At 37.8% G+C, this 22,478-nt stretch overlaps 2 protein-coding genes across 5 annotated transcripts in view; both read right to left on the bottom strand.

Annotated features, from left to right (window-relative positions):
• The window catches only part of OTUD7A (OTU deubiquitinase 7A), a 380,724-nt gene that overhangs the window by 249,181 nt on the left and 109,065 nt on the right, over positions 1-22,478 (bottom strand). The gene's annotated exons all lie outside the window — the stretch shown is intronic.
• On the bottom strand, positions 1,844-2,293 carry LOC122706392 (28S ribosomal protein S16, mitochondrial-like). Its single transcript, XM_043921554.1, is given in 1 exon segment — positions 1,844-2,293. A coding segment is annotated over 1 exon segment (450 nt).

The raw sequence follows: 22,478 nt of genomic DNA, 5'->3' as shown, positions 1-22,478 counted from the left end.
AGCACCTCGGACAGCGCTCACTCCAGCCAGGAGCCAAGGCAGGCTTTGTAGGGAGGGGAACTAGCTGACACGCTAAGAGGCTCACTTGGCTGCTGCTTAGTGAGCAGATGGCCGGGGGAGGGCGGGGAGTGGGAGGAAGGACAGAAGCAGGGAGATGAGTCAGGAGGCCACCGCCTCACCCAGAGGAAGGAGGAGATGGTCTGGGCGGGACAGCAGCAGTGGGGGTGGTGAGAAGGGTTGAATTCTTGATATATTTTGAAAAATCGATTTGAAAAAGAATCCAAAAGAAGGCAATAAACAAGGCAGGGGGCGAGGGGAGCAGATGTAAAACAAGTAAAGAAGCACAAGATGAGATGAGTAGATTTAAACCTAAATGTGTCACTAATTAAATTAAATGTAAAGACACCAGATGCTTCAGTTAAAGGCAATAAATTGGCAGACTGAATACAAAATTCAACAATATACTATTTATAAAAGCTTTCCTACGTGTAAAGATATAGAAAAGATGAAATTTTAAAGGTAAGGTAAGAAATACACTATGCAAATTATAATCACCAGAAAACTGGTGTAGCTCTGTTAATATGAGAGGTAGAAGCATTTACTAGTGATAATGAGAATTACTTCCTAATGATCAGGTCAAATATGAGTGGGGACATTAAAAATTTGAATGTACTTTTGACAAACTTCACCTATTTGACATATAGAATTATACCTTCAAGAGCTGCAGAATACAAACTGTTTTTAGTATGCATGGGACATTAACAAAATATCTCTTACATTTTGGGATGTAAAGAATATCACAAGAAATTTCAAATGATGAACTTACAATGTTCTCTAAAGAAACAAGTCAGATAACTAGCAAATTCCCATACAGTTAAAAAATTCAACCCATACAAATAGCCACAGGATTTGTTCCAAAATAATATAGGAGGCTGAAGTAGCAGTAGGCAAGAAAAAACAAGTTTGGACATGACTGGATAGTCATAAAAGATGGGTACATGGGGATTCATTATATTATTCTGTATACATTTATAGATATTTTATATTTTCATAGTTAAATGTTCAAAAATGTAAGTAAAGTCAATAGGAAAAATCACCTGAGCTATCAGGGAAACCCTATGAAAAATAAGATGAAATAAATAAGAGTGAAAGAAAAATCAAAACTTAAACAATAAAAGATTTTGAACTAAATGAATCAAAATATTTCCTATCAAAACTTGTGGGATATAGTAAAAGCAATAGTTAGAGGGGGTTTCATTGCTTTCAGTGCATAGTGAGAAAATAAAAAGGACCAGAAATTCATGAGCCAAGCAGCCATTTCAAAGGGGGAGAAAAAATCAGCAAAATAAATGAATTAAAAGGAAGATCATGATAAAGACCAAAACACATAGATGGTAGATAGGATCAACAAAATCAACAGTTTCATGAAAAGAAAAATATTATTGATAAACTTATACTATGCAAATAAATTGGCAAATACAGACAAAGTGGACAAATTCAAAAATACAAAAATAAAATTACTAAAATTGACCTATTTTTAAAAATACTTATTTTTATTTATTTGGCTGCACAGAGTCTTGGTTGGGGCATGTAAACTCTTAGTTGCAGCATGTGGGATCTAGTTCCCTGACCAGGGATAGAACATAGGTCCCCTACATTGGGAGTGCAAAGTCTTAGCCATTGAGCCACCATGGAAGTCCTCAAAATTGATGTTAAATAATAGAAATTTTGAGTAGTGCTGTAACTGTTAAAAAATTAATAGACAATATTATTATTGCTTTTTTACTTAATTCTATTTATAGCCCTATAAATATAATAAAATTAAGAACTTCACACAAATATTTTAAGAGGACTTCGACCTTGTTCCCACTGTTATGTTCACTGAAGTCAATTCTCTTGTTTCTGTAGCCTCTGTATCTGTTTTCTGAGCAGCTAAGAGGACTTCTCATGCCTGTTTCTGTCACAACCTCTCAGCATTTGTGACCACCGTCAGATGCTGAGGGAAATAGCCAGAAAGACCCAGAAGCTTTTCCACAGGCTTAGAGAGGTGGGCTCCACAACCAATACAATGCCAGATCTGGTCCAGGTTGAGAGAAATGAGTTTCTTTCCATAACTACTGGACAGTGGATCATAGGAGCCCAGCTGCTCCATGAAATGGCCATCCATGGGACACTTGTTGGGGGAAGCCACAATGTGGTGAAAAGGCCATTTGGTACAGCCACCCAGGGCAAGGCGGATGGTTAAGTGGCCTCCATGGTAGGCCTTGTAGAGGACAGGAGTGAGCTGGACCATGGGCGCTGGGGCTGTGGACCAGCTGAGATGCCTTGGAGCTTTCCAATGCCTGCACAGTAGGTAATTGGCTCTAGCACCTCAGGCAGCATAGAGAACCAACTGGAAAAGTCAACACTGCAACAGCCTCACCCCTCCGCAACTCCAACCCAGGCACCTCAGTGCTGGTACATTTATATTAAAAAATCTTATACCTATCATCAGACTTTATGGTATAATATTAAACTGCTTTCCCCTAAAATTAGGACTAAGGTAAGCATATTCAGTCTGAACACCTGGATAGATCCTAGCCAGTGAAATAAGGAAAAAAGGTTGAAAAGAAAAAGCTTCTATTTTTGCAGATGACATGAATATCAGAACAGCAAATTCTAAGAACTCTATAACAAATAAATGCATTTAGCAAGACTGCAAGTTACAAGGCTAATATACAAAGAATCATTTGTATTTGTATATATTAGCAGTAAACAGTCGGAAGGAGCAATTAAACTAAATCAATTTACAATGACTTTGGAAAAAATACTTACGAATAAATTTAGTAAGAAATACCAAGACTTTTTACACTGAAACATAAAACTTTGTTGAGAGAAATTAGAGAAGACCTAAACAAATAGAGCAATATACCATGTTTAAGGATTCAGAGGGTTACTCTCATGGTCAGTTCTCCTAAAATTGATCTGTAGATTCAGTGAAATTCTATTTAAAAATATCAGCAGCATTTTTATAGAAACTAATAAATCTAAAAATTAAATGAAAATTCAACTGACCAAGAATAGATAAGATTATCTTGATAAAGACTAAAGATGGAAGTCTTATAAAATTTCAAGAATTACCACAATGCTATAGTAATAAAAATGATATATATGTGAAGACAGATATACAGATCAGTGGGACCAAACAGAGGATCTGGAAACAGACCCACAAATGTGCCAAAGCAATTCAATGGTGAAAAGAAATATTTCAACAGATGGTATAGGGAAGAGCTACATTTTCACATGGAAAAATAATGTGCCTCAACCCTACCTAATACCACACATAAAAATTAATTCAAGATGGATCACAAAACTAAACATTAAAGCTAAAGCTATAAAATTTTTAGAATAAAATGTAGGATTATATCTCCCCAACCTAGGGGAAGGTAAAGATTTCTTAAGCTACATACAGCAACAATCATGAAAAAGAAAAAATCAATATATTAGGCTTTATCAAAATTCAAAATATCAACTCATCAAAAACACTATTTAGAAAAAAAGACAAATCATAAACTAGGAAAAATATCCATAAGACATATGCCTGACAAAGGACTTACTTGCAGAATCTTTCAAAAACTTCTATGACAACATTGAAAAGACAACCGACTTAAAAAAAAAAACAGACAAAAGATTGGTAAAGGAACTTCAAAGGAATATACAGAACTGCCAATAAGTACATGAAAATGTGCTCAATATCACTAGTTATCAGGAGTTAAAACCACAGAGAGATACCCTATGTGATACCAAGTAGAATGGCTCAAATTTAAAACTCTGACATCAAATGTTGGCAGGGATGTGGAGCACCTAGAATTCTCTCATAATCCTGGAGGGATTATAAAGATAATGAAGCTAATTTGGTAAATATTTGGTACTCTTCTACAAAACTAAGCACACACTGACCTTATCATCTAGCAGTTCCATTTGTAGATATTTATCTAAGAGGATGAAAACATGTGTCCACACAAAGTTGTGTAAAAGAATGATCAAAGCCACAATATTCACAATATCACAATCTGATGTCAATCAAGAAGAGAATGGATAACTAATTTTGGTATAGTTTTACAAAGTAATACTTACTGCACACTAAATCACTTCAGTCGTGTCCGACTCTTTGAGACCCTATGGACTATAGCCCACCAGGCTCCTCAGTTAATGGGATTCTTCTACAGGCAAGAATACTGGAGTGGTTTGCTGTGCCCTCCTCCATGGGTAATACTTACTAGTCAATAATAAAATGGGATAAACTTTGGCTACATGAAGCCATGTGGGTGAACCTCACAAAAGCTGCAAATAAGAGAAATCAAACTGCATAGTTCCTTTTACATGAAGTTTCAGACTTAGCAAGACAAATCTACACTAAAAAAAGTTTAGAAAAATGGTTGCCTCTAGGGGAGAAATATCAACAACCTTAGATACATAGATGATACCATTCTAATGGCAGAAAGTGAAGAGGAGCTAAAGATCAACTCGATGAAGATGAAAAAGGAGAGCAAGAAAGCTGGCTTGAAACTCAAAATTTAAAAAAACTAAGATCATGGCTTCCCTTGTGGCTCAGCTGATAAAGAATCTGCCTGCAATGTGGGAGACCTAGGTTTGATCCCTGGGTTGGGAAGATCCCCTGAAGAAGGGAAAGGCTACCCACTCCAGTATTTTAGCCTGGAGAATTCCATGGACTGTATAGTCCATGGGGTCCTAAAAAGTAGGACACAACTGAGCGACTTTTACTTTCACTTTCAAGATCATGGCATCCAGCCTGATCACTTCATGGCAAATACAAGGGGAAAAAGTGGAAACAGTGACAGATTTTATTTTCTTGGGTCCAAAATCACTATGGACAGTGACTGCAGCCATGAAATTAAAAGACACTTGCTCCTTGGAAGAAAAGTTATGACAAACCTGGACAGCATATTAAAAAGCAAAGACACTGCTTTGCTGAAGAAGTTATGGTTTTTCCAGTAGGCATGTATGGATGTGAGAGTTGTACCGTAAAGAAGGCTGACCACCAAAGAATTGATGCTTTCAAAATGTGGTACTGGAGAAGACTCCCTTAGACTGAAAGGAGATCAAAGCAGTCAATCCTAAAGGCAATCAGTCCTGAATATTCATTGGAAGGACTGATGCTGAAGCTGAAGCTCCAATACTTTGGCCACCTGATATGAAGAGCCGACTCAGTGAAAAAGACGCTGATGCTGGCAAAGACAGGGTAGGCAAAAGGAGAAGAAAGTGGCAGAGATGGTTAGATAACATCACTGACTCAATGGGCATGAATTTGAGCAAACTCAGGGAGATAGTGGAGGACAGAGGAGCCTGGCATGCTGCAGCCCATGGGGTTGCAAAGAGTCGGACACAATCAGTGACTGAACAACAATAAGAGGATACTGACTGAGGCAAATCACAGTGATGTGAAACTTCAATATCTTGAGAGAGGTTTAATTTACATGAGTACATGCACTTGTCTGAATTTACTGAGCTGTGGAATTAGAATGTGAATTTCACTTATTTTACCTAAAAATATTCCCACACAAATACCAAACTATAGTTAGTTGGTTTATTTTTTCCCTTTGGTATTTAATGGCAATTCTGATACCACTTTCCATGTATTCTAGATTTGAGCAAATAAGTAAATGTATTAAGGGAACTGAAAGCAAGCTATCCCACTACTGGTTAAAGGAGTTACAAATATGGAAAGAGTAGTGCTGATTGGTTGAAAGGATTAATATAAACTCTTGTTTTTCTGATAGACGGATAAGTGAAGTGAAGTGAAAGTCACAGTCGTGTTCGACTCTTTGCGACCCCATGGGCTGTACAGTTCATGGAATTCTCCAGGCCAGAATACTGGAGTGGGTAGCCTTTCCCTTCTCCAGAGGATCTTCCCAACCCAGGTCTCCTGCATTGCAGGAGAATTCTTTACCAGCTGAGCCACAAGGGAAGCCCATGATGGATAAGTAGTTCCACATGTATATACACATTTCTTAATTCTGCAAAGGCCTAGAAGCAATGAGCACATCCAGTACCTATGTCTTCATTTAGGAATAACATTCTCTAATAAATGGAAATAGGACTTCAAAAAAAGGCTGATTTCTGAGATGAAGCATCATCAAATGAGGATCTTGGAATACCTTGTCATAAAGGAAAGAAAAGAAGTGTTAAAATAACTGGGTACAAATCCAAAGGACTCGAGCTTGGTTGAAGGAATCCTCTATCAGTCAAATCTGGGGCAATCTGAGCATTAAAATGAATGATGGAAGCAACAGAATAAAACTCACTAGCTAAAATAAGATCTATAAGTCCATAGAAATAGATGAACAAATAAATGGAGAAGGTACAGCTCTTCCATACAGAAGATGTCAACATAAGACAAGTGACAGAGAGAGAAGTTCATCAAAGGGTGCTAAAACCAGTAGACAAAACTTTGATGAGAAAAATCCTACTAATTTACAAAGGGGAAACACTAATTTTACAGGGGAGAAACCTAGTTACATAACCAAGTGACCAGTTAACATAACCAGTAAAGAGAGAAGTCAATATTACATGTCTTTGATATAAAAGATTAGGAAGGATGGAAGACTATTTCTGAGGGATTATTGAAAAAAATGCATAATCTGACTAATAATCAAAAAACCTCAGCGAACCCAAACTGGGGAACATTCTACAAATTAACTGGTCTATACTCTTGAAAATATCAAGATATATAAAGGTTTAGGAAATGTTCCAGATTTAAAAAGCATACAATTAAGTGTAATCTAAGATCCTGAATTAAACCTTCGACCAGAAAAATAAAGTTATAAAGGAAATTACTGGGAGAATTTATAAAATTGAGTCTAGACTATGGATTAGATAACAGAATTATACCAATGTTAAAATTTCTGAATTTAGTAATTGTACTGTTGTTATGTAAGATAATGGCTTCTTTCAGGAAATACACACTTAAGTTTTTCATGATAAATGGGCTTGATATCTCTATGTCTCAAATAGTTCAGAAAAACTGCTAACAGATAAATATATATAAAATATATGCTCATATATCTACAGATACTTAACATATATGGGCTTCCCTGGTGGCTCAGATAATAAAGAATCGCCTGCAATGCAGGAGACCTGGGTTTGATCCCTGGATCAGGAAGATTCCCTGGAGAAGGGAATGGCTATATACTCCAGTATTCTTGCCTGGAGAATCCCACAGACAGAGGAGCCTGGCAAGCTACAGTCTATGTTGCAGAGTTGGGCACAACTGAGTGACTAAGCATGGCATATGTGTGTGTGTGTGTGTATATATACATATACAACTTATTATATTATATAGATAAAGGAAGGGAATGAGGAAGGGTAAGTGGAGGGTACAAATGAAGTAAACATATGGCTGTAATTGATTTATATGGGTAAAATATATATGGGAGTTCTACTACTCTTGCAACTTTTCTGTATATGCAGAATTATATCAAAATAAAATTTATGAAAAAGTTAATTGTGCTCATGAAACTATAAATTAGGATAACAGCACAGAAAACCATTCAGCAGCTATCTATCAAAGCTAAACATACAAAAGACGCTGTAAACCGGCAATTCCATTCCTGGGTATTTACTCAATGGAAATATTCAGATGTAGTCACTGAAAAAGTAGGCACAAGAACATCCATAACATTATTAGACCATGGGATTCCTTTGCATCGATATATCACAATTTGTTTATACATTCTACCCTCAATGGGCATTCAGACTGCTTTCAGAGTGGGGTTGTTACAAACAACAGGAAATGGTGCTGAATTTCATGTTATCAAGGAAAAGAGATACTCAAACATCTGTCACATGAGCATAAATTTTAAAGTCTGTTAGACCAAGTTTTGGTGAGGATATGGAGCAAAGAGATTTCTCTTTGGAAAACAGCTTGGTATTACTTAAATTAGGTAATTATCCAAACTGCCTAGATTAAAATTTAAGACATGTATATCCTATGAGCCAGCAATGACGTGTTTCCTTCTGAGGACATGAACGCATCAATTATCTTCCCATTCACTCTATTTTTATTAATCCTAAACAATGAACTGAGCTCAAGTATAAGCTGGAATATCCTATACAAGATAAGTGAATTCCATGGAAATTGGTTGGGTTTCCCTGGTGGCTCAGCCGGTAAAGAATCTGCCTGCAATGCGAGAGACCCAGGTGCAATCCTTGGGTCAGGAAGATCCCCTATAGAAGGAAATGGCAACCCACTCCAGTATTCCTGCCTGGGAAATCCCATGGACAGAGGAGCCTGGCAACCAACAACTGAGATTTTGATGAAACCTGCAGGCCGAATAATTATTCAGCATCTCTCGTGCACACGAACAGAAGAGTGGCAAAAGCTGTGTGCTAGATACGTGGTGGCCATCATCGTTGCTTCCTGTTGTAAGAATGATGGCGAGAACTCATTCATGTCCTCAAAGCAGACTTCTCCAGCCCACCTCAAGGAGCCGCTGTAATGCCAGAACTGGAAAAGATACAGGTGTGTATCGCATGGGGGCTCTTCACACTCCATGCCTGTCAATACCAACCCAACCTTCCTGTGGCACCGTATTTACCTCTATGTCCCATCTCCTGCTCCTGTCTGGGACAGAAGCAGATCTGTTAAGGCTTCATCTCCAGGCGCTGAATCTCTGCGACTCACACTGGAGTAAATACGGCCAAGGTTCTAACTCTTCTGCCCTAAAACCTGGGCGAGATGAGGATGGAAATGGCACTTTCCTTATAGAGTGCCACTTCTCCTTTACTGAAGAGATAAAATAAGGTAATCAAGGGTGCCTGGCACAGAGACAGGATGTGACAGAGGTTAGATCTTACTGCATCCCTCTTAGCGCTACTGCCCTTGCTGCCACTGGAACACGATGGTCCAAGGGATTGAAACATTATTTCAGGTAACCCCAGGGATGCAGACAGATGAGACAGAGAGACTAAACAACAATGTAAGATGGAGTTTGGGAAACAAGCCTCCTGGTCACTTCTGGTCTGTTGCAACATTTTTCCCGGTATTGTACCATGTACCCTGGCTCTGAGGCATAAATGTAAATTCACTACAAAATGTCAGTTCACTTTCTAAATGTACTTACCATCATCTGGGCAAAATAATATTTTACATGATAACTTAGAATTTACTGAGGAAGACCTTTAAGATAACTGCAGAATGTTTTGAGCCTTTGTAAAGACATAGCTCATGAAAATAAATGATTATGCAGAGCAGCTCCCACAAATGCAGCTGACCCACTGATGATCCTTCAGACAGTAAGGCAAGCACCCAAAACAATGTCCAGATGCGCCCCTGAAACAACTGCAAACATACACACTGTGCCAAATGGTTTGAAGTACATCTGAAGAACTTTAATGGAACACACAAAAAGTAATGTCTTAGATTTTTATTTTATATAAATCCCCACATGCTTGTTTTTTGCTTAAAGTTGGTAAATTATCAACCTAAAAGGTCATGCTGTCAAGTTCCAAAACTGCTTTGAGACGGCAACTTCCTCTTAAATCTATCTAGAAACGTGGGAATGGGAGAGTACAATTTGAATGAAGAAAAACAGCAATCTGTTTTTCATACCAAAAACCCCACAAAAACAAGAAACAACAGCTCCTCTCCTGCCCAAGTATGCCATCATTTCCCTCTGGGCACATGGTCAAGGATAATGCTGCCATGTAGGTCAGGGGACTCAGCTGGTCTGAGTCTGCACTGATTTTGTAGGAGCCTGAGTCTTTTACCAAACTATGAGTCTTTTATCTACCAACGTATGAAATTAGTATGTATGATCAGATAAACTCTACAGAACCCATCCTTCCTCAACACTCTCTTACAACTGTATTTTATAAGCATCCTGCATCCATACCAGAGCTGTGTTCCCCTCTCTAATTCTGTGAACACTGCTCAAAGCAGAGTGCATATGTGTGGTTATTTATAAAGACTAGGGATTTCATCAGAACATACCCAGGCTAATATGCTTTAAAAATATACAGCAATCAACAATTCACCCAGAATTGGGGGGAGTTTTCTCACTTCAACTTAAGCCTTGTCTCTCTAGCTTCAGACCTGGCACTGCCTCTTTGACATCTCCACCTGGTTGAAGTACAGATACTGCAGTCTCTGCATAAAATGATAAAATCTCCTCCCCAAACTGCACCCCATCCGGTGTTTCCTATCTTAAAAAAAATGGCACAGCACTCTCCACAAGGCTTCTGGATGAATGATGAAAATGTCATGTGAGTTTTTTAAAGTCCTGATTTAGCCTGGGCTTCACTGATTTTAATGTGATTAACCTGGGATGCCATCTTGGCTTTGAGATTTTTTTCCAAGCTTCCCCCTCCCCAGGGCTGAGAATCACTGCTCCAGATATGTTTTAAATCCCTAAGACTCTAATGGGTCTATTCCTGCTCCAATGTGTTCTCAATTAGAGACGCTCTCAGCTGCTACAACCTGCCAAATAGGGTTGTCATGGGCTATATGACTGTGGTACCATTGGGGGCTGTTCAATGTGGCAGCTCTGCCTTCCAGTCCCAAGGTCTCCCAGCACTCCAGGCTCTGCTGTAGTCATTATCAGCTCCGTCTGCATGTCTGAATGACCTGTGCTCTTTTCAAAGCCACAGATGCTCAGAAATTCTGGATCAATGGGGTTGGAACCCACGGACAACATTTTTTTTTTTTAAAGTTCCCCAGAAGACTATGATGTGCAGCCACAGTTAAGTACAACTTGTTCAGTAGCTTATTTAGTGTCCCAAAGAAAATTTCTAATTTCTATGTGGTATCCATTGTGTATCCGTCAGTCTGCCATTTCTCTGGACTTCCAATCTGCTGGTCCTGTCACTTTTCATACTTCATCTTCCTCCTCAAGTTCTCACTTTTCTAAGTGATCAGCCTAAACACTGTGGTTCAATACATGGCCATGTGTTTATAAACAGTATTAACATCTTGCTCGTCCTCCCCTCCCTTCCCTTCCACTTACTCTGCACTGTACCAAAGCATCTGAACATTGTTGGAAAAAATTTTAAAATGCTGATGACTGAAATTTCTTCAAATTTATACCATATACCTCAGATAGGAACTCAAAACTGTCAACTGTCATATTTCCTTAGAAATTTCACTTTGCCATTCTGCAAGATGACTATTTCATGCTTTTCTATTCCGTTCAGGTATCAAAACAGCCTCTCCAGTCTTATCTTGTGCCTTTGCTGCCTACTTAGTGGTCTGTGGAGAACTTTGTGATCTTTCCATCACCAACCCTTCAGCTTCTATACCCTCACCCATCAATGTCTCTCCCATTACCTTCCTTGTAGGATAACCCCCTTCATCTACTAAAAATTATCAAGGGACATGATCCCTCTAATTCCTACTGTGTCATCAATTTCTCCTCCTCTACTTGATTATACTTTCAAATTGCTCATCCTAAAAACAGAATATATATATATATATATATATATATATATATATATATATATATATATATATCCCTCCAGTTGCCACTCCTTCTGCTTTCCCTGGCAGCAACAGACTTTGAAGATTTATCTATGCTCTGTCACTAAATGCTGACTTCTTTTCCCCTTATTTTGCAAAGATAGGGGGAATAGAATTTTAGATTTATAGGTATCTGCATTGAGCATAGTGAAGTTATTAATACACTGTCTTCCAGCTTCCAATACTGCTGTTAAAAGACATCCCATGTTCATGGATCAGAAGACTTAATATCATCAGATGGCAACACTCCTAAAATTGATGTACAGATTAAGTATATCCCTATCAAAATCCCAGCTGGCTCTTTGAAGCAGTTGTTAAGCTGACTTTACAATTATCAAGGGACCAAGGATAGCCAGAACTATCTTAAAATGAGAGGTCTTAAAACTTGCTAAAGATCTAAAATAATTAAGACAGTGAGTATTTGCATAAATCAGTTGACCAACTGATTTATGACAATTGTGTTAAGACAATTCTGTGGGAGGAAAGTTATTTTCAACAAATGATGCTTGGACAACTGGATAGTAACATTCAAAAGATTTAAGTTGGATTCCTACCTCACAATGTACACAAAAATTAACTCAAAATGGATCCTAGATTTCATAAAAGTTAATACTATAAAACTCAAACACAGAAGTAGATATTTGTGATCTTTGGCTAGGCAATAGATTTTTGGGTACAGTACCAAAAAAGCCTAAGGGATCAATGAAAAAACAGATAAATTGGATTTCATCAAAATCAAAAATAGTTTTGATTCAAAGGACATAGGATGTGAAAAGACAACCCACAGGACTGGAAAAAATATTTGCAAATTCTGTATCTGATAAGGGTACTTACATCCAGAATATATAAACAATCCTCACAACTCAATAATAAGAGAAATAACCAATCAAAAAATAGCAAAGGATTTGAATGGACATTGCCTGAAAGATGTGCAGTGTGACAGACTCAACGGACGTGAGTTTGAGTAAACTCTGGGAGTTGGTGATGGACAGGGAGGCCTGGTGTGCCATGGGGTCGCAAAGAGTAGGACACAACTGAGCAACTAAACTGAAGTGAACTGAAAGACATGTCATACAGTGGTGCATAGCTGGAAAGATCCAAATAGCATTTTAAAGGCTCTGAAACCCCAGACTTGATATTAGATCACATCCCAAGGAAGTAAGTACCTGAAGGCTGAACTTAACCAGATCAATTGTCTGCTAAAATAAAACAAAAAAACAAAAACTGACCTCCTTAGAATTAAACAAGACCCAGATTTTCATATCATAATATTCCAAATGCCCAGACTACAATAAAAATTACATGGTTTATGAACAACCAGGAACATCTCAACTTAGAAGGGAAAAGAGAATTAGCATATGTCAACTCTCAGATGACAAAAATGTTAGAATGACCAGATAGAGAAGATGTTATAACCATACTCCTAGAAGTAAGGTCAAACAATTAAAAATGTTGAAAGTATCAACAATGAAATAAAAGGTATACAGAAGAATCAGATGAAAATTTTAGAAATGAAAATATGATAACTGAAACAAAAATATTAACTAGACAGGCTCAACAGCAGAATGGAGATGACAAAGGAGAGTCACGGACCTTCCAGAGAAATCAATAGAAATTATCTAATTTGAACATCAAAGGGAAAGTACTGAAAGAAATTAAGAGACTCAGGGACCTGTGAAAAGTGTCAAAAAATTGTTGACCATTTATCCCATCAGAGTTCCAAGAGAAAAGTCTAGTGTGGAAAAAGATGGAAGCAATAATAGCTGAAATCTCACCAAATTTTGTGAAAGACAAACTCATAGATTCAAGAAACTCAAAGCAAATCCAAATTAAAAAAAAATCCAATCCCAGACATATTACAATAAAACAGCTGAAAACCAAATACAAGCAAAAATCTTGAAAACAGCTGGGGAAAATCACTGCATTTATGAATAAAAGAACAATGATTTGAATAACTGTAGATTTCTCATCAGAAATCAGAGAGCCATAATATTTTTAAAGGATGTGAAAAAAGAACTGTTAACTCAGAATGCTACATCCAGCATAAATAACCTTTGAGAATGAAAATGAAATACAGATATTCTCAGATGAGGGGGAACAAAGTGAATTAGTCACTAGAACTGCTCTATAAAAACGCTAAAGGAAGTTCCTCAGACAAGAGGCGAATGATCTGAAAAGGAAACTTAGAGCTTCAAGAATGAGAAGCAACGGAAATGACAAAGGTGTGGGCAAAATATAATCGATTATTCATTTTGTGGTCATTTCTATAAAATGTATACAATGATTAAAAGCAAAAATAATAACTGTCTGATGGAGTTCTCAGTGTATGTGCATGTAATACATAAGAAACTTACAAATAAAGGGGGAAAGTCAAGGGAACTATGTAGTTGTAAGGTTTCTACATTTCACATTAAGTGGTAAAATTCTACAGAGACTGTGAAAAGATAAGTATGACTATCGTAATTTCTAGAGAAATTAACAAAGAGAATAAAAACTAAATTAAAGTGGAATACTAAAAATTATTAAAGTAAAGTATTCCAAAGAAAGACAGAAATGAGAAACAGACAAAAAGGAGAATAAAGGAAAAACAAATAATAACTTTGTTAACCTAAACCCAAACATATCAATAACTCCATTAATGCCAAACAGTTTATCAACTAAAAGACACTAATTACTAGAATGGGTTAAAAAATAAGATTCAATAATATGATATCTCCATGAGACCCACATCAGATACAGTCAACTTCAGAGCAAAGGGAATTACCATGGATTAAGAGAGATGTTATGTAATGATAGATGTTATGTAATGAACACCAATTACAATGTAATTCACCAAACAACCAACCAAGGCAAACAATCCGAAATGTGCAGGCACCAAACAAAACAGCTTCAAAATCCACAAAGCAAAAACCAGTATGAATATAGCCTGGCAATTAAATATAAACTTACACGTCGTCCAGTGGTCCCACTCCTAGGTATTTATTCCAGAGAGATGCAAACTTAGTTCCCCCTAATCCTTGTAAATGGATGATTATGGCAACTTTACCCAAGAGAGACCAATGTGGGGAACTTCTTGGATGTCCTCCAAAGGATGAATAAATAAACTGTGGCATACCCATATGATGGTATAATATCCAACAATAAAAAGGAATTAACCGTTAATTCACACAATTGCTGTAAGTCTCAACTGTGCTATGCTAAGAGAAAGAAGCCAGCCTCCAAATACTACATATTGTATGACTCCAATTCTATGACATTCTGGAAAAAGCAAAACTATAGGGGAAGAGAACAAAGCAATGGTGTCAGGGTTCAGTTCAGTTCAGTTCAGTCGCTCGGTCGTGTCTGACTCTTTGCGACCCCATGAACCGCAGCACGCCAGACCTCCCTGTCCATCACCAACTCCCAGAGTCCACCCAAACCCATGTCCATCGAGTCGATGTTGCCATCCAACCATCTCATCCTCTGTTGTCCCCTTCTCCTCCTGCCCTCAATCTTTCCCAGCATCAGGGTCTTTTCCAAGGACTCAGCTCTTCGCATCAGGTGGCCAAAGTATTGGAGTTTCAGCTTCAATATCAGTCCTTCAGTCCTTCCAATGACTGATCTCCTTTAGGATGGACTGGTTGGATCTCCCTGTGGTCCAAGGGACTCTCAAGAGTCTTCTCCAACACCACAGTTCAAAAGCATCAATTCTTCTGCGCTCAGCTTTCTTTATAGTCCAACTCTCACATCCATACATGACGACTGGAAAAACGATAGCCTTGACTAGATGGACCTTTATTGGCAAAGTAATGTCTCTGCTTTTTAATATGCTGTCTAGGTTGGTCATAACTTTCCTTCCAAGGAGTAAGCATGTTTTAATTTCATGACTGCAGTTACCATCTGCAGTGATTTTGGAGCCCAGAAAAATAAAGTCTGTCACTGTTTCCACAGTTTCCCCATTGATCTGCCATGAAGTGATGGGACTGGATGCCATGATCTTAGTTTTCTGAATGTAGAGCTTTAAGCCAACTTTTCCACTCTCCTCTTTCACTTTCATCAAGAGACTCTTTAGTTCTTCTTCACTTTCTGCCATAAGGGTGGTGTCATCTGCATATCTGAGGTTATTGATATTTCTCCTGGCAATCTGGATTCCAGCTTGGGCTTCCTCCAGCCCAGCGTTTCTCATGATGTACCTGCATATAAGTTAAATAAGCAGGGTGGCAATATACAGCCTTGATGTATTCCTTTTCTGATTTGGAACCAATCTGGTGTTCCATGTCCAGTTCTAACTGTTGCTTCCTGACCTGCATATAGGTTTCTCAAGAGGCAGGTCAGGTGGTCTGGTACACGCATCTCTTTCAGAATTTTCCACACTTTATTGTGATCCACACAGTCCAAGGCTTTGGTGTAGTCAATAAAGCAGAAATAGATGTTTTTTCTGAAACTCTCTTGCATTTTCGATGAACCAGCAGATGTTGGCAATTTGATCTCTGGTTCTTCTGCCTTTTCTAAAACCAGCTTGAACATCTGGAAGTTCATGGTTCACATATTGCTGAAGCCTGTCTTGGAGAATTTTGAGCATTACTTTACTAGCGTGTGAAATGAGTGCAATTGTGCGGTAGTTTGAGCATTCTTTGGCATTGCCATTCTTTGGGATTGGAATGAAAACTGACCTTTTCAGTCCTGTGGCCTCTGCTGAGTTTTCCAAATTTGCTGGCATATTGGGTGCAGCACTTTCACAGCATCATTTTTCAGGATTTGAAATAGCTCAATTGGAATTCCATCACCTCTACTAGCTTTGTTTGTAGTGATGCTTTCTAAGGCCCACTTGACTTCACATTCCAGGATATCTGGCTCTAGGTGAGTGATCACACCATTGTGATTGTCTGGGTCATCAAGATCTTTTTTGTACAGTTCTTCTGTGTATTCTTGCCACCTCTTCTTCATATCTTCTGCTTCTGTTAGGTCCATATCATTTCTGTCCTTTATCAAGCCCATCTTTGCGTGAAATGTTCCCTTTATATCTCTAATTTTCCTGAAGAGATCTCTAGTCTTTCGCAGTCTGTTGTTTTCCTCTATTTCTTTGCATTGATCACTGAGGAAGGCTTTCTTATCTCTCCTGGCTATTCTTTGGAACTCTGCATTCAAATGGGAATATCTTTCCTTTTCTCCTTTGCTTTTCGCTTCTCTTCTATTCACAGTTATTTGTAAGGTCTCCTCAGACAACCATTTTGCCTCTTTGCATTTCTTTTTCTTGGGGATGGTCTTGATCCCTTCTCCTGTACAATGTCACGAACCTCCGTCCATAGTTCATCAGGCTCTCTGTCTATCAAATCTAGCACCTTAAATCTATTTCTCACTTTCACTGTATAGCCATAAGGGATTTGATTTAGGTCATATCTGAATGGTCTAGTGGTTTTCCCTACTTTCTTCAGTTTAAGTCTAAATTGCCACAGTCAGCTCTCAGTCTTGTTTTTGCTGACTGTATAGTGCTTCTCCATCTTTGGCTGCAAAGAATATAATCAATCTGATTTCGGTGTTGGCCATCTGGTGATATCCATGTGTAGAGTCTTCTCTTGTATTGTTGGAAGAGGGTGTTTGCTATGACCAGTGCATTCTCTTGGCAAAACTCTATTAGCCTTTGCCCTGCTTCATTCCGTACTCCAAGGCCAAAAACGTAAAGTTTTAAAATGAATAAACTAAGCTTCCACCTCAGGAAACTAGAAAAGGAGAGCAAACTAAACACAAAACAAGCAGAAAGAAAGACTTGATGAAGATCAGAATATAAATCCATGAAAATAGAAAACAGGAAAACAAAAGAAATAGCAAAAGTTGGTTCTTTGAAAACATTAACAAAAATGACAAGTCATTAGCCAGACTGACCAAGACTTCAAAAGAGAAGACACGAATTACCAAAACCATGAATGGAAGAGGGTATATCAGTACTAAATCCACAGACATCAAAAGTATTACAAATGCTGGATAAAATGTACAGTTACATGTAAAAGAATGAACTTAGAACATTCTCCTTCATCACATACAAAAATAAACTCAAAATGAATTAAAGACCAACATATAAGACTGGATACTATAAAACTATTAGTGGAAAATCTAAGCAGAACACTCTTTGATGTAAATTGCAGCAAAATTCATTTGAGGACTTTCCTGGTGGTCTAGTGGTTAAGAATCCACCTGCCAATACAAGGGACACAGGTTCAATTCCTGGCCTGGGAAGATTCCACATGCCATGTGGCAACTGAGCCCATGTGCCACAACTACTAAAGCCCGTTTACACTAGGGCTCTGCAATGAGAAGCCGCTGTAATGAGAAGCCCAAGCACCTCAACTAGAGAGTAACCCCTGCTTGCCACAACTAGAGAAAGCCCACACACAGCAACGAAGACCCAGTGGCGCCAAAACAAATCAATAAATAAAAATTTAAATATATATATATATATATATATATATAATAAAATATTTAAAAAATTTGTTTGGCTCCATCTCCTAGAATAATGGAAATGAAAACAAAAACATACAAAAGGGACCTAATTAAAATTTTGCACAGCAAAGGAAAACATAAATGATGCTACTGACAAGAGATCAATTTTAAAAATAAACAGCTCATACAGCTTAATGTAAAAAAAAAAACCCAACCCAACTAAAAAAAAGGGCAGAAAACCTAGACAGACATTTCTCCAAAGAAGACATACAGATAGCTAATAGCCACATAAAAAGATGTTCAAATTTGCTAATTATTAGAGAAATGCAAATCAAAACTAATGAGGTATTACCTCACATCAGTCAGAATGGCCATCATTAAAAAGTTTACAAATAATAAATGCTGATGAGAGTATAGAGAAAAAGAAACTGTCCTACACTCTTGATGGGAATGTAAACTAGTGCAGCAAGTATGAAGAACAGTATGGAGGCTCCCTCAAAACCTAAACATAAATAGACAGCCTACTGGAATTTGCTGTATGTCTGAGGAAGTTCAAACAGGGTCTCTGTACCAATCTAGAGAGGTGGATGGTGAGGGAGATGGGAGGGAGGTTAAAAAGGGAGGGGATATATGTATACCTATGGCTGATTCATGTCTAGGTTTGACAGAAAACAACAAAATTCTGTAAAGCCATTATCCTTCAATTAAAAAATAAATAAATTTAAAAATATATAAATATAGCGCTACCACATGATCCAGCAATTCTACTCCTAGGCATATAGACAGATATCCTGAGAAAATTATAATTCAAAAAGATACATGCAGTTCAATGTTCATAGTGAAAGGTTGTTGCTGAGCCATGAAAGATGCCGGGATTCTTGGTCTCTGGAGGAGAAGACTTCAATCCGGGGCCAGTGATGAGGCTTCATTGCTCAGAATTTTTGTGTAATAACGTTTTACTAAAGTATAGAAGAGATTGAGAAAGATTCTGACTTAGACATCAGAAGGGGGCAGAAAGAGTGCCCCCCTGCTAGTCTTTAGCCAGATGCTTTAGCTACTAGCAGTCTGCTGATTAGAGAAAGGAAATCTTTCAAAACTCAGAGACTGGCACGAGACCCCTCACCTACAACATGCATTCTGAGAAAACATTGGCACAAGGTGAGTTGTCCTGGGCCATAAAATGATTGAAATGAATCTTGAAGAAAGGCAGGTTTCCAAGTAAATACAGTCTCATTAACACAGCTTAAAAGAATATTTGCACGAGTTAAACATACTGGTTTGTCAAATCGGTTCTGAGTCTTAGGCAGAACCTACTTGAAGACAGAGTCTATGGTAAATACATAGTTCATTAATGTAGCTTAAGACATTTCCTTAAGAAAAACACATTGGTTAGCTCAAGGTTTGAGAAAAGTTAAGTTCAGGTGGAACCAGGTGTTGTCATGGCAACACAGAATTTTAAAAGAAACCTCTTCTTAAATTTGTTTAGAGAAGGGGAAAAAATATAACATTAGTAGTTTGTTTCCTCCTGCCGCTTAAGAGAGAGAGAAAAAATGTCTGACACTTGCAGCCTATTTCCTCCTTTTGGAGACCCCTGGCCTTCCTGCCTGTTACCCTCTCGACAGCAACACCATTACAATAGCCAAAATATGGAAGAAATCTAAGTGTCCACTGACAGATGCATGGATAAAGACAATGTGGTGCGCGCACGCGCGCACACACACACACACACACACACACAATGGAATACAACCCAGCCATCAAAATGAATGAAATAATGCTATTTGCAGCAACACTGATGGACCTAGAGATTATCATACTAAGTGAGGTGAGGAAAAGATACCCAATGATATCACTTATATGTGGAATTTAAAATGTGACACAAATGAACTTATTTACAAAACAGAAACAGACTCACAAACATAGAAAACAAACTTATGGTTACCAACAGGGTTAGCAGGGGCAGAGAGAAATAAATTAGGAGTTTGGGATTAACATATATATACTACTATATATAAAATAGGTAAACAAAAAGGACCTATGGTTTATCACAGGGAACTATACTCAATGTCTTATAATAACCACTAAGGAAAAAGACTGTGAAAAAGAATAATGTATAACTGAATCACTTTGTCATACACTTGAAACTAACAAAACACTACTGTGGTGGTAGTTTAGCTGCTCGGTTGTGTCCGACTCTTTGTGACCCCATCTGTAGTCCATCAGGTTCCTCTGTCCATGGGATTTCCCAGGCAAGAATACTGGAGTGGGTTGCCATTTCCTTCTCCAGGGGATCTTCCTGACCGAGGGATGGAACTTGTGTCTCCCACATTGCAGGTAGATTCTTTAGTGCTGAGCCACCAGGGAAGCCCCTTAAATTAACTATATTTCAATTTTAAAAAATAATTCTGTTGTAATAACTCACTTGGGGTTGAGTTCATGGAAAAATTAAAACTTGCAATATAATGAAGAGGAAATAAAGCTTTGTTATTCTGAAACCTAAAGGAAAAATCAGAATTTTCAAAAGTATTTACTATAACTTTTTAAAACTACTTTCTTTTTAGGAGGAAACCATAAGCCATAGCTTCTTTGAAACTTAAGTATGAATTCATAAAGACTAGAACAGATTAGAATGAAAGAAAAAATTAAAAAATAGAGCAATACAAGTTTTCACAGGGGTAGAGAAGGCAGAACTGGGGCAGCATGAAATAAATATGTCAGTGGGTAGAGGATGAAATTGAGAGGCTCTCCTAAAAATACAAAAGAAAATAACACAGGGATGAGAACAATGTTTAAGATAATAGTTGTGGAGGATAAAGAAGAGAGAAACAAATTTTTTTTTTAGTCCCTCTCCCCAGAATATTCTTCTCCCATCTCCTTGCATGACTGAGTGCATCTCATCCTTCAAATTTCAGAGAGACCTTTCTACCTCATCCAAACTGTGAGAATATGGGCCTCTCTAGCCTCACCTGCCATCTGGCACAGAGTACCGTTAAGTGGCCACCTGTTACATATCGAATAGTTAAGGTGTCATGCATTCTTACTTCTAATGTAGTGCTAGATTTAACATGCACACTTTTGAAAGGACTTACTTACAAACAAGTCCTTTCACTTTTACAACAAATCATTGGCCACAGGCTTTATTCTCTGCAAAAATCTCCTAGTCAGTAATGTGTTAACTATAGTACATTATCAGAAGCAGAAAATCTACATTGGTATACCTTATATGCATCATTCAATTTATGTATATTTTTTGAGAGAAACAAATTTTAAAGTGTTAAAAGTACAAGTCTTCTAGAGGAATAAGTTAGAACAAAACCCACTGACATCACATTCAAATCTCTAAGCTGATAAAACACATGCATATTAGAACGGCTCAATGCAGTCCAGCAACAACCAACAAAAAAAGCCAATAATAAATCTCACCCTAGTGACATTTCCAAATTCTAAGCACATAGAAAAATACTACAGATGTCCAAACAGAAAACTTATGATTTCTTCAGAGTAACAAAATCAGGCTGCTCTTGAACTTCTTTGGATCTTTTGAAGTTCAAAAACAGCATTACCAGGACTTCTTTGGTGGCTCAGTGGTAAAGAATCTGCCTTGCCAATGCAGGATATATGGACTCAGTCCCTAGTCTGGAAAGATTCCATATGCCTTAGCAAGTAAGCGCTTGTGACACAACTACTGATCCTGTGCCCTAGAGCCTGTGCTCCGCAACAAGAGAAGCCATTGCAATGAGAAGTCCTTGCATCGCAACTAGAGAAAAGCCTGCAAAGCTATGAAGACCCAGCACAGCCAAAAATAAATAAAAATTTAAAAAACAGCATTACCAAATCTAGAGACTTTGCAGAGAAAAAAGTGCTAATAACTTAAATATTTTCTACTCAATTAAGCTGTCTGGCTTAGGGCAGGACAATAGAAAAGTGTTCTCAGATACGGAAGAGTTCAGAAAACAAGCCTCCCCATGTGCCTTTCTTAATGATGATATACCACAGGCAGCCACAGAACATGTTAAAATGAAGATGGACAAGATACCAGTAGAGAGATGGTAGCAGAAAGGAACCAGGGACCAGCAGACTTTTCTGTGGAAGAGCAAAATGCAACAGCAACCTAACATCTAGATTTCTGTCAACTGTCACCTTCCTATGCCAAAACTCAGCTGAGTTCATCACAATAATGAGCTTTCAACATGGCAGTCTTGGGGCCTCCTCTCATTCTCTCACAAGGATAAAACCTAAAATAAAACTAATTCTTTTTTTTTTTTAACAAAAAAGAGTTACATGGGAATATTGTGAATAACTTTATGTCAAAAAAGTTAGAAAATGCACATATAGTGGAAAAATTTGTCGATGTACACAAATCACCAAAGCTTACACAAGAAGAAAACAGAAAATCTAAATAGATTGGTAGCAAGGAAAGAAACTGAATTGGTAATAAAGGAAAAAGTTGAGTCTTTAAAATGACTTCAATGGTACACTCTACCAAACATTTAAATGAAAAATAATACTTCACAAATGCTTTCGTAAAGTATAGTAAGGGGGAACACGT

This window comes from Cervus elaphus, chromosome 13, assembly GCF_910594005.1.
Source record: "Cervus elaphus chromosome 13, mCerEla1.1, whole genome shotgun sequence".
Lineage (NCBI taxonomy): Eukaryota > Metazoa > Chordata > Mammalia > Artiodactyla > Cervidae > Cervus > Cervus elaphus.
This window is presented reverse-complemented; position numbering and strand designations above follow the sequence as displayed.